At 39.4% G+C, this 12,637-nt stretch overlaps 1 protein-coding gene across 3 annotated transcripts in view; it reads right to left on the reverse strand.

Annotated features, from left to right (window-relative positions):
• Positions 1-4,885, reverse strand: part of SMYD1 (SET and MYND domain containing 1) — a 37,142-nt gene extending 32,257 nt beyond the window's left edge. For 2 of the 3 annotated variants that reach the window (XM_025453864.3, XM_049095539.1), the window contains exon 1: positions 4,642-4,857. In XM_025453864.3, coding sequence (XP_025309649.1) covers positions 4,642-4,778 — 137 coding nt within the window. In that variant the 5' untranslated portion in view covers positions 4,779-4,857. Of the gene's footprint in view, positions 1-4,641 lie in introns of all 3 variants that reach the window. The other variant, XM_025453863.3, reaches the window with a different exon arrangement.
• Positions 4,886-12,637: the final 7,752 nt, after the last annotated feature.

Below are 12,637 nucleotides of genomic sequence, written 5' to 3' on the forward strand. Positions count from 1 at the left end.
TTTTGTGAAAGGAAGAAACGTATACATGAATTAAATTGAACCTAAGATACTGTCAATATACTAAATATATCATTTTTTAACCATTAAAAAACAAATTCTCCCAATTAAACCATGAGCCACAGATTGTACAATACATCATGATTTCAGAGATGCCTAAAATGAAATATGTATCCTAAAATTAATAAAATACATATTGTGTCATATTGCTTTCATTGTAAAATAAACTCCCATCCTCCCCATATTTTAATAAAATATCTTAATTTTAGGGAAGCATTTCCCCATCAAGGTGTACATTAATGTAGTGTTTCTCCCACTACCATCACCATACCTACAAATCATTGGAAAAATATTTTATATGCATCATATTTGCATAAAACAATTGTAAGGAGTCAGTTATACTCCAAAAACAGAACAATCATATAACAGAATAATCAATAACATATGCCAGTATGTTAACAGTAGTTTTCTCTGAATGTTAAGGTTGCAGAGAATTTTTATTTTCTTACTTTGGTTTTTCTATAATTTCTACATTTTTTAAAATAAGCTAAAAAATCTGAACAAGGCAATATCATGAATTCCCAGATTAACCCCACTTCATGTAGAAATAAGCAGGATTACTCAAGTTAAGGTATCATGGGGGCTCATATTCTGTGTTCTCCCCAAAACTGGGCACACTCAGAGTAGAGAGCATGAAGGGTAGCAAGCAGTTTTTTATTTTTTTAAAGATTTATTCATTTATTTATGATAGAGAGAGAGAGAGGCAGAGACACAGGAAGAGGGAGAAGCAGGCTCCATGCCGGGAGCCTGATGTGGGACTCGATCCCAGGACTCCAGGATGGCGCCCTGGGCCAAAGGCAGGTGCCAAACCGCTGAGCCACCCAGGGATCCCTGGTAGCAAGCAATTTTTAAGAATTCATTTACCATCCTTAGGGCTGATCCACTTGAAAAGATCATGCCCATGAAAGATAGCTCCTTGGTAAATTGACCTTATCCACCTGCTTCACCTTCATCCCTTTCCAGCCCGACCAAAAACCCCATAAGTGATGGCAAATACCTGTTCTTTCAAATACCAGTTTTTAGAAAAAAAATCCTTAGGCTAATTTGGAGTTCAGGAAGGAGTTACCCAATTGATTAGCTATACCTGGCAGGGATTGAGGTAGTGTTACATATTTGCCCAACCTAAAATGATTGTCTCTGTACTCTTGCTCCTTTATCTTTAAGTTTCAAAAAAAGTCACAATTTTCCAATCAGCAAAATTCAAGAGGTTGTCATCAGACTAAGGGCTATATTACAGGGATGCCTGGGTGGCTCAGTGGCTGAGCATCTGCCTTCAGCTTAAGGTGTGAACCCCGGGGTCCTGAGATCAAGCCCCACATCAAGCTCCCTTTGAGGAGCCTGCTTCTCCTTCTGCCTGTGTCTCTGCCTCTCTCTGTGTCTCTCATGAATAAATAAATAAAATATTTTTTAAAGAACTATATTATAAAGGCCTAGATTGTTGCTGTTAATGCTAAACTAAGTCTATCCTAGCAAAGACAATGCAAATTTGCAAGTCAACATTACACACTACAGCATTATATTTTAAAGCTACATGTCACATACATTGTGATCCAATAATTCCATTCCTAGGATACATACCTCATGTATCTGTCCACCAAGAAATAAAAACAAAAATTGCAACCACAGACAGAAGAATGGAAAAATAAACTGTGGTACATACAAACTGACACAGTTGACTCATTTTATTAGTTACACAAAACCATATGCATGAATATTTAACACTGAGTAAAAAAAGCAAGTGGCATAAAGTCAAATATATTATACCTTTGTTTCAAAGATCAAAAAGAAAACACAAAAACTAAATTATATGTTGTTCAGGAATATGTACACATATTACTCAAAAGGCAGGGGAATAATAACATAAAATTCAGGATACTAGTTACCTTTGGAACAAACCCGGGACTGAATAGGGAAAGATAGAGAAGATGCAATGTAATTGCACACTCTAGTTAAATAGGTTTCATGGAATAGTTTCATGGGTGTTCGTTTATTGTTATGCTTCATAATATTCATGTATACTATATATGTCATATATTGTTGGAAAGAATTTTCACTTAATGCAGTGCTCAACTAAAAATAAAATCTTTCCTCATGTTTGTGTTTGGAGGGTAGGGCAGAAAGCCTGGCTTGCAGTAACACGGATTAGAATGTGCCTCTTTTGTGAGTGACTCAATCCTACCTCCCCACTCAGGTTTCTTATCTACAGTGGCTGTGTCTCATGAAGTGGCAAAATGGAAGGACCCGATGGGCAAAGGTTTCCTTTGCTGCCTCTTTAGGCTATCCCAGGTATACCCAAAGAGTAGCCCCCTCATTTTTGCAGTGACAAACTTGGGAAAAATCACTTTTTAAAAGTATCTCTTTTTAATTTTTTTCAGTCAATTTAAAATCACCCCAATTTTTATAATAATAATAATAATAATAATAATAATTATACAACACTTTGTTAGCACTTTATCTGCAATGTATACTAAATTTGTTTTGTAATCATTCCTTCAAATTAATGATTTACTTACAGTAAGAAAAACATATAAACATCCCAAATATTCAGTCATAAAGAAGTGGTAGGAAAGCAGGCAGCCATTAAATACTATGTTTATGAAGAGGACATAGTAACAAAGAAGTAGCTAAATTATTAAATGTAAAACATCATAGTTTCTGTAATAAAATCCCAGCTGTGTAGTACAAATGAAACCTATGTTTTAAAATAAGCTGGAAGGAAATATACAACAACGTTTAGGGTTAGTACCTTTGTGTGAAAATATATTTTATTTCTTCCTTAGTTTTACTTTTATTTTTTTTATTTACTTATTTTTTTAGTTTTACTTTTAAAATGGAAGGAAAACCCACTCAACTCCAAACGCTCTTAAAAGGGATACTAATTGACTATATCGACTTTTAGGAAACTAGAGACACCAAAGGAAGTATTCTACATAAGGCAATGTGGCAACTCAGTGACAGCACCAAGATCATTGTTCAGAGGTTTTGTTTTCTAACTTTTTAGTCTTAATTCTGAATCCCACTGACTCCTTAACTGCACTCACCTCCAGCCACAAAACATACACAAATAAACTAATAAAGTAAGACAAACTCCTGTTGAAGAGGTATTACTGTCACCTCAGCCCCCTTACATTCCTCAGGTGACCGTCAGCCATATATTCCGTTCACTATCTTCTCCCTGAAGATCCTGGTAGGCAGGAAGAAATGAAAATCTGAATGCTGATCAAATTATCCTTGGAAAGCAGTGCCCATTCTCAGGATGGTGAGTACAGTGAGCCAAGCACAAAGCCTAGATTACTAGAGGCCATCTTGATTCAGACCACATCAATGTCAGGCAGGTCACCCCAACTTTGGGCTCAGAAAATATTCTTACAATTTAATCACTTGGCAAGGTGTTTTGTTTTGTTTGCTTTTTTAAAATAAAGCTTTAACACTAATTTAAAACTTTGGTAGTCAAGTGGGCAGGCATATGGTTGTTATATGGGAATATAAATTTAACAGAGCCACTTTGGAGAGCCTATTAAAATACAAACAGTACACTCTATGACACAATTCCTCTTCTAGCCATATGTCCTGTAGAATAATCACACATGTGTACAAGTAGACATTGTCAAGGATATAACTGCAGAAATGTTTGTTTTAATGAAAAGCTGGAAACCACCAAATGTCTCTCAATAGGGAAGTGGATAAATAAGTTTCCATGTATTTATTGGGTAGAATATCTACAGGAGTTAAAATAGGCAATCCACATAGCATATTGATCAACACAGATAGATCTACATGTGGGTAAAAGAAGTAGATCTTTGAGGATTTAAAAGAATTATCTGTAGACTTATAGTTCTCATAAGGATACATATCAAAAATATGTTTAGTGAAAAGAGCAAGTTCTAGAATGACATCTCAAATATGATGCCACTTCTGTTAAGAAAAAAAGACAAACTACAGCTATACATTGTGATATATGTATATAATAGTGCAAGAACATTCTAGAAGTAAACACATTAAAATCATAACACCTATTACCTCTGAGGAAAGACAGAGAAGATTGGGATTGGCAGAGGAAAAGATAAAAAGGGATTTCAGCCTCTTGGTAATATTCTAATTTTTCAAATGTAAATGGATTTCAGTGTTACTTGTGTATTTGCAATTGTTTTTTTAAAGTCTCAGCAATTACTTTATGCTTTAATATACTGATTATACTCAAGAAGCTAAAAACATGGAGCCTTCTGTAGGAAAATGTTTCCTATAGACCACACCCACCTTTCCATTTCCCTTCCCTCTGCCCTCCCCACACACAGCACACCCACTCAGCCACGTTCCACATTCAATATTCAATGTACTGTGAAAAAAGTGCCCCAAAGCCTTTGCTTATCTTTACAACCCTCCTAGGGACCAGAGTAAATCACATTAACAATGACTCTTTGCAGAAAAAAAAAGATACCAGAAAACAGCTGTCAGAAGTGCCATTTTGTTAAAAATGATCACATGGATTCTATCCCTTTCCCTTAGGATTTTGAGAGCAAAGGATTTCAGAGTTTGGCATGAGCCACACCAACAGAAAAGGTGGCAACACCCCACATTTCATACCTGTCAAAAACTACTGCGGAATAAGCCCGCTCAGCAAAGATGACATCCGCAGCCCAGAACTCCTTAGTGGCCTTCAGACCTCTGCCCTTGCCCTCAGAAGTGAAGACCTCCACGTTCTCCATTCTCCCTATTGTCATCTCAGAGTCCCTCAGGCAGCTCAGTGGATATATCACACTGAGCCAAGTCCCTTGTCCTTGCTATTTCAGCACCTTCAGCATCCCAAAGAGCAAGCCTATAAATGGACAAGCACCTCCCCTTCCCTACCCCCTCAGCTGCTGGGCCCTCACCTCCCCCTCTGCCACATTTCCTGGAGGTGGGAATGGGGCGGAAGAGAGGACAGTGATCTGACAAGGGTCTCATTCATCACCTAGCAAAACTGACAAGGCAGAAATGACCATGGGCTGGTGTGCCTCTCAGATTGGGTCTGAAAACTGAAAAGTTCCTTTGCAAGAAGCAGCTCAGTCCTGGATGGCAGTTGTGCTCAGCTTTAGTTGGAATAGGGAGCACTTGGTCAGTACGGTATTTTTAGCAGCCAGATGCCTCTGTCAATCCAAAGCAGACAGCTGAAATGGTCCAAGAGAAGAGGTGATGCTTGCTGCTCTGGGAACCTTCAGCTGTCAGGCTTCTACTTTCTCAAGTGTGATGGGCCCCTTGTCGCCTTCCCTCTCCTCCACAGGCAGACTGTTTGCAGAATACAGCAGATGCCAAACTGACGCCCTTGGCATATACATAACATTATTATTTAGGCTACCAGGGGCATTTCTCTTCTTCAGTACTACCTGGGGCTCCCACAGCACTCCCACCCAGGGCATGAAGGTCTGGGAGCTCCCTGATGATGCAGGTGTACTGGATGCAGGCTGTATTTGGAGAAGATGGCAAGCTTTGGCAATGAAAAGCCTCATTTCTATCCTTTTATCAAGTCTCCCTTAAACATGTGTCTGCTGCCAGGAAAATACCAACATGCTCTGTCTTTCCTCTTTCCCAGGAATGAGGGCATTGGAGGGGCAATTCTAAAATGTCCATTGACCTAAATGCCACTGTTCTTTTTCTTTTTTCCTTTTAAGTAAACTCTACACCCAATGTGGAGCTTAGACTCACAACCTGGAGATCAAGAGTCACATGCTCTACTGACTGAGCTAGCCAGGTGCCCCTAAAAGCTACTCTTCTTGATTGCCAGACAGCTGTTACTAAAGTTGAAAAGACAAATACCATATGATTTCACCTACATGTGGAATCTAAAAAGCAAAACAACAAAACAAAGCAGAGACCCACAAATACAGAGAACATACTGGTGGCTGCCAGAGGGGAGAGGGGTGGGAGAATGGGCAAAAGGGGAGTAGGAGATACAGCTTCCAATTGTGGAATGAATATGTCACAGAGATGAAAGGTACAGCACAGGGAATATAGTCAATGATATTGTAATAGCATTGTATGGTAACTGATGGTAGCTACACTTGTGAGCAGAGCATAATGTATAGAGTTGCCAAATCACTACAACGTATGCCTGAAACGAATATAGCATTGCATGTCAACGACTCTTCAATTAAAAAAAATAGAATAAAAAGCAAGCAATTTTTAAAAACAATAAATAAATAAATAAATAAATAATAATAAATAAAGTTTTGAGAGTGCCCCAAAGAGTAAACATCACATGCTCCCAAAGGGAAAAAAAAAAAAAAGATTAAAAAGGAGCTCTTCCATCTAAGTTAGCTTCAAATGAATACCTGGATTCACACTGCCTGGCAACTCAGGGCCTTGCAGCAACCAGTCTTTTCTCAGGACCCAGTGGCTCAGCCTGGTAGGGATTAGGTTGTTCTCTAGACACTATTCCCCTGGAACAGGTTCAACCCCAGCCAAGGTCAAGAAAGAAATCTAGATGCCCCAAGTCAGAGAGACAGAGGGAGCATCAAGCCTAATGCTTTAGTTATACCTGTGAGTGTCAACCCTATCAGAATAGTATTATATTAGTGTGGTAGATAGAATATGGCTCCCAAAGATGTCCAGGTCCTACTCCCTAGGACCTGGGAATACGTTACTTTATATGACAAAAGGAACTTCACAGATGTGATTAAGGAGAGAGAGAGGGAAATTATCTTGGATTGTCCAGGTGGGCCTAATGGAATTGCAAGAATCCTTGTAAGAGAATGGCAGGGGCCAGAGACAGAGAAGGAGATATAACAATGGAAGCAAGAGGATCAGAGTCAGAGAAATATTTGAAGATACTATATTGCTGGCTTTGAAGATGGAGGGATAAGCCATGAGCCGAGAAATACAGGTGGTCTCTAGAAACTGGAAAAGACAAGGGAACAGCTTCTCCCCCTAGAAGCTCTAGAAGAACAGCCCGATCACACCTTGATTTAAACTCTGTGAACCCCATTTCTGGCTTTTGACCACCAACCTGTAAGATAATAAATTTATGTTATTTTAAGCTACTAGGTAACTTGTTATGGCAACAATAGAAAGCAAGCATATAAAATATCACATCTCTTTTGCTACTCTGAAATGAAATGGCATATATAATATGATTTACTAGCTCTTATGCCTAAAAAATATAAATTACTAACTTGTAGTCGGAATGTTTGTGTCTCACTTCTCTCCACCCCCATTCTAAATTTCAAATTGTTGAAGTCTAAGGTAATGGGTCTTCAGTCACAAACATGGTGCCCTTATAAATATAAGAAGCTCCAGAGAAGTCCCTAGGCCCTTCTGTATGTGAGGACTACAAACGATCTGGAAGAGAGTCCTCACTCAACCGTGCTGGTGCCCTGATCTCAGACTTCCAGCTTCCAGAACTGTAAGATATAAATTTCTGTTGTTTATAAGCTACCCAGTCTATGGTATTTTGTTATTGTAGCCCAAATGGACTAAACCATTTACCTAACCTAATAAGGGAGAAATATAATCAAAGTTAGCTTATAATAAAATAATATATATTCATGGTAAATTAAATATGTCAATAAGCTCATTTTGTATATGCATGGGCACAGCTGCACTAGAAAACAGTGGTCAGGGTAGCCCAGGTGGCTCAGCAGTTTAGCATTGCCTTCAGCTCAGGGCCTGACCCTGGAGACCCAGAATCGAGTCCCACATTGGGCTCCCTTCATGGAGCCTGCTTCTCCCTCTGCCTGTGTCTCTGCCTCTCTCTCTATCATGAATAAATAAATAAAATCTTAAAAAAAAAAGAAGAAGAAAGAAAGAAAGAAAGAAGAAAGAAAAAGAAAGAAAGAAAGAAAGAAAGAAAGAAAGAAAGAAAGAAAGAAAGAAAGAAAGAAAGAAAGAAAGAAAGAAAGAAAGCAGTGGTCAGATGTGTGGACCTCCCCCATAGAATCACTGTCATAGTGAGAGCTAAAAATGTAGGTTGATTTTGGGGACACAAACACCACACAGGGCACTGTTGTTTGTGACATGATTTTTCTGAAATGTTGAATGACTCTAAGTCAAGTTCTGAATGAAAGAAAAGTATAATCCTTCAGTTAACAAGAGGCTGCATTCCTGGAAAATTTAGCAAATATTAAAAAGACTCTATGATTACATATAAAACAGAATTCTAGACTCTGATAATTATAAACAAAGTTTCACCTATCTAGGATGTACATCTGTGTATTTGAGGTTGTGAGGGTCAGGCAAAGAATCTCAATGTATAAGGCTTCCCCGGATAACTTGCATCTTTGGCAGGATCAATGAGATAGATAATGTTGGCTCTAGTTATTAGGCTGGTGACAGGGAAGGGGGCACATAGTCCTATTCCGCTGCTTATCAACCTAAATCCTATATAAAAATTTTTGCCCACCTGTCCCCTTCCAGTTCTTCCCCCCACCCCATGGGATCTAAACCTTTCTTTGTGTCCTCAGTCCTGCCCACAATATGCCAGTAGCACTGTATAACCAGAAGTTTTCCCCTGCACACATTTCTAAAATGCTGCCTAAGTGGTGGAACTGCTTTCATGACAACTGTTGGTCTTCATCAACAGGAAAAACCCATCTAGAGTTTGGTTTTTTTTTTAAGAGTTTATTTATTAATTTGAAAGAGAGGGTGAGCAGGCGAGAGATAAAGAGAGAGAGAGAGAGAGCACAAGCAGGGGAAAGGTGGAGAAGAGGAACAGATGCCCCACTGAGCAGGGAGCCCAATATGGGGCTCAATCCCAGGACCCTGGGATCATGACCTGAACAGAAGGCAGACACTTAACCGACTGAGCCACCCAGGAGCACCCCCTCATCTAGAGTTTTGGAAGACATCTTATTGCCCTACTGGAGATGTTTAGCAGAAAAGATTCAGGTAGAACATAAGAGTTTTCTTCAATACCATATATTGAGGTATGGAAAAAACAGATTTATTTTATGTTTCCTAAGAGATCAAACTTGGGGGGAGAGTAGACATACTATGCGACAGTGTGGTATGGTGGCTAAGATCACAGACTTGAGCTTCACAGACCTTTAAAGTCATGTTTCTGTGGAGCTGTTTTCTACTCCAAGAAAATGGAAACATTTAACACTGTTAACTATTTATTTATTTTATTTATTTTTATAATAAATTTATTTTTTATTGGTGTTCAATTTACCAACATACAGAATAACACCCAGTGCTCATCCCATCAAGTGCCCCCCTCAGTGCCCGTCACCCATTCACCCCCACCCCCCGCCCTCCTCCCCTTCCACAACCCCTAGTTCGTTTCCCAGAGTTAGGAGTCTTTATGTTCTGTCTCCCTTTCTGATATTTCCCACACATTTCTTCTCCCTTCTCTTCTATTCCCTTTCACTATTATTTATATTCCCCAAATGAATGAGAACATACACTGTTTGTCCTTCTCCGATTGACTTACTTCACTCAGCATAATACCCTCCAGTTCTAACCATGTCGAAGCAAATGGTGGGTTTTTGCCATTTCTAATGGCTGAGTAATATTCCATTGTATACATAGACCACAGCTTCTTTATCCATTCATCTTTCGATGGACACCGAGGCTCCTTCCACAGTTTGGCTATTGTTGTTAACAATTTTAATAGCCATCCAGTCTCTTTCCTTCATATGTCTGGATAAAGAAGGGTAGTGTGAAAGGGAGGGAAAATGGGACAGCTCAAGCCAGAGGACTCCCAGTCTGGGAGAGAGATCTGAGCTGGGAGATTTCAGAAAAGAGTTATGACAGAAATATGGTTCTATTTACCTCTATTTCAGCTGAACTTCCCTTGCACCGCAAACCACACTTTTGTGCCAAGAGTGTCACTATGGCCACCAAACACTCCCACACCCTAAAAAAGGTGTGGGGAAGCTTGCAGAAGATACTGGGCCAGAGTAATGTCAGGTCCTGTCATGCACCTTAAGGGTTAGAGAAGGTGACATGAAGAAGCTTAGTATGGAGGCTGTTTTGGAGTTTTAAGTATATCAATACTTGGGCTTCAAGTATCCTCTTAATATGAGCTCCATTTTATTAACCCGCATCTTGGGTAGGAGCTGCTCCCATATCCCAAGTTGCAGCCCCCAAATCTTTAGCCTGTATTCACACTGTATCTCTCCTGAGCCTCTGAGCAAATAATCTCAGAGGCCTTGAGAGTGGTTGCATTTCCTTCAGGATATGCTGCAATAGAAAGAATATGTACAAATAAGTGTGAAGGTGGAGACATAAATGAAACCCAGACGAATGGTTTTGAAACATTAGGACAGTTTGCATGCCTGCATTAGCATGGCAGTGGCTCATCTACCATACTGTACAGGAAAACTCCAATCATCACCCCTTCTATCGCAGACTCCCTTGCTGGGCCACACACCTACAAAGGTCTACCATCTAGTGGCTAATCAAGAGAACTTCAAGATTTATTCAGTAAAAGAACAGCCCCTGACCACTGGATTCTACCTCCTTTGTACCGGTGCTAAGGTTCATTTCCTCCAGGGGTCAACAAGTTTTCTTTGAGATCTTGAACTAAGTATGGTTTGTACCTTCTTTAATAGTTGGGGGGAAATGTCAAAAGAAGAATATGTTGTGACACATGAAAATTATGTGAAAGCTACATTTCAGTGACTATAAATTTTATTAAATAAGAGCCATACGAGGGGGCACCTGGCTGGATCAGTGGGTGGAGAATGGGACTCTTGATCTCGGGGAAGTGAGTTCAAGCTCCACATGGAGAGTAGAGCCTACTTAAAAAAAAAAAAAAAAAAAAAGCTATTCTCGTCTGTTTACATATTTTCTATGGTTGCTTTCACACTATAACAGCAGAGTTGAATACTTGCAACAAAGACCATATGGCCCACAATGCTGAAAATATTTACTATCTGGCCTTTTACAGACACTGTTTGCCAATGCCTGCTTTAAACTAATAATAACTTAATGCCTAGCAACATTAAATAAGCCAGGCACTGCTCACTGCTTTCAGGTGAATTCACTGGCTGATTCATTAATTTGTTTCATAATCACTATGAGTGACAGAATCAAAGAAAAAGTTCTTGTGCACATCTACCACTCACATTCCAGACAGGGACAGGTTTCCTCTGTAATAGTCCCTTATATCTTGTATAACTACCTCATTGGCAAAACTTTAAACTCTCTAGCCTCTGTGTTCTTAATAAAATAGCATGCTTGCTTCCATTGCTTTTCTTTGGCTCCTAGAAATCCCTGGCTACAAACTGCTTTCTTCCCAAGAATTCCTAAATTTGCTCATTCCACATGCATTTATCGGCATATGTATCAGGCACTGTGCTCAGTGCCCCAAAACAAAGATGAATGAAATGTGGGCCCTGTGTTTAAGAGACTGACCAGAGACAATTATGGAAGAGCAAGTAAGGATGGTGAGAAGATATAGGAAGCAAAGGGGAAGGGATATCCAGGGCAGCCTGAGGAGCCAGGGAAGGTTTCAGAGAAGTAGCTAACAGAAGGCAGAAAGAGAAGCAGAGTTGCAGGTGACCATTTCAGTCCCATGGACATAGCAGCACAAGCAGAGATGTGGAGGTAAAGAAATAGCACTATGTACAGACAACAATAGGTTGGGTATTGTAGGAGCTTCAGAAGCACACATATTATATCTGTTTGTCATTCGAGCACCAGACTATAGCCTTTGTCCCAGTGTTTCATATACATTTGAAAGTTTTTTAAACTATAAATGATTGAATGTCTTAATTGTGCTTTATTAACATTACCTCGTTTTTCATAATAACTTTCGAAGTGGGTATTACCGAGGCCCCTAGCTAAAAAACAGCAGCATCTCCTAAGTATAAACCCCAGAGAAACTCTCACATGTGTGCATAAAATGACTACATAAGAACATGAGAGTGGTACTATCTATAAAAGCAAAAACTGGAAGCAAACTCGACGTCTATCAATAGGAGAATGGCCAGCTTGTGGTGTAGTCATGCAATGAAATGTTATAGAGCTGTGAAGGTGAATGAATTAGATCCTGACACCTCAGCATACCTTAGATATCAAAACATAATGATAAGTGAAAAAAGTAAGCTGCAGGTGAATAAACATATGTATAGTAACATTTACATAAAGTTTTACATCATGCAAAGCAAGATTTCATGTTATTTAGGGATACGTAGATATGTAACAAAAGTATTAGGAAACGAATAGGAAAGAGAAATGCTGAATCCAGGATACAATTTACTTCTGGAGGGAGGAGGAGGTCATTAGAAGTAGAGAGAAAACATTCAGAAGAGGAAGTAGCATATGCAACAGTTTGGTGTTTATAGGAATCAGTAAAGGTTTAATGTTGCTAAATCATAACGTGAAAGCAAGGTGGGGAGGTGACAGCAGTAGGAAGATCATGAGATCAAGGTGCCCAGAAGCCTAGTAGTGCTGTTTGACTTTCTCCAATAGACAATGGAAAGTCAGGAATGACTTCTAGATAGAATGCTTTGGCAATAGTATGAAGAGCAGATGGGACTGGTGAAGTCAGAAGGGTAAGTTAGGCATCTTTTGCCATGGTTCTAACAAGAGATGATGATCACCTGAAACTCGGCGAGGGCAGTGTGACAGGAGAGTCTGTCTACTCAAGAGAAACTTTTGC

The sequence above is a fragment of the Canis lupus genome, chromosome 17, assembly GCF_003254725.2.
Source record: "Canis lupus dingo isolate Sandy chromosome 17, ASM325472v2, whole genome shotgun sequence".
Lineage (NCBI taxonomy): Eukaryota > Metazoa > Chordata > Mammalia > Carnivora > Canidae > Canis > Canis lupus.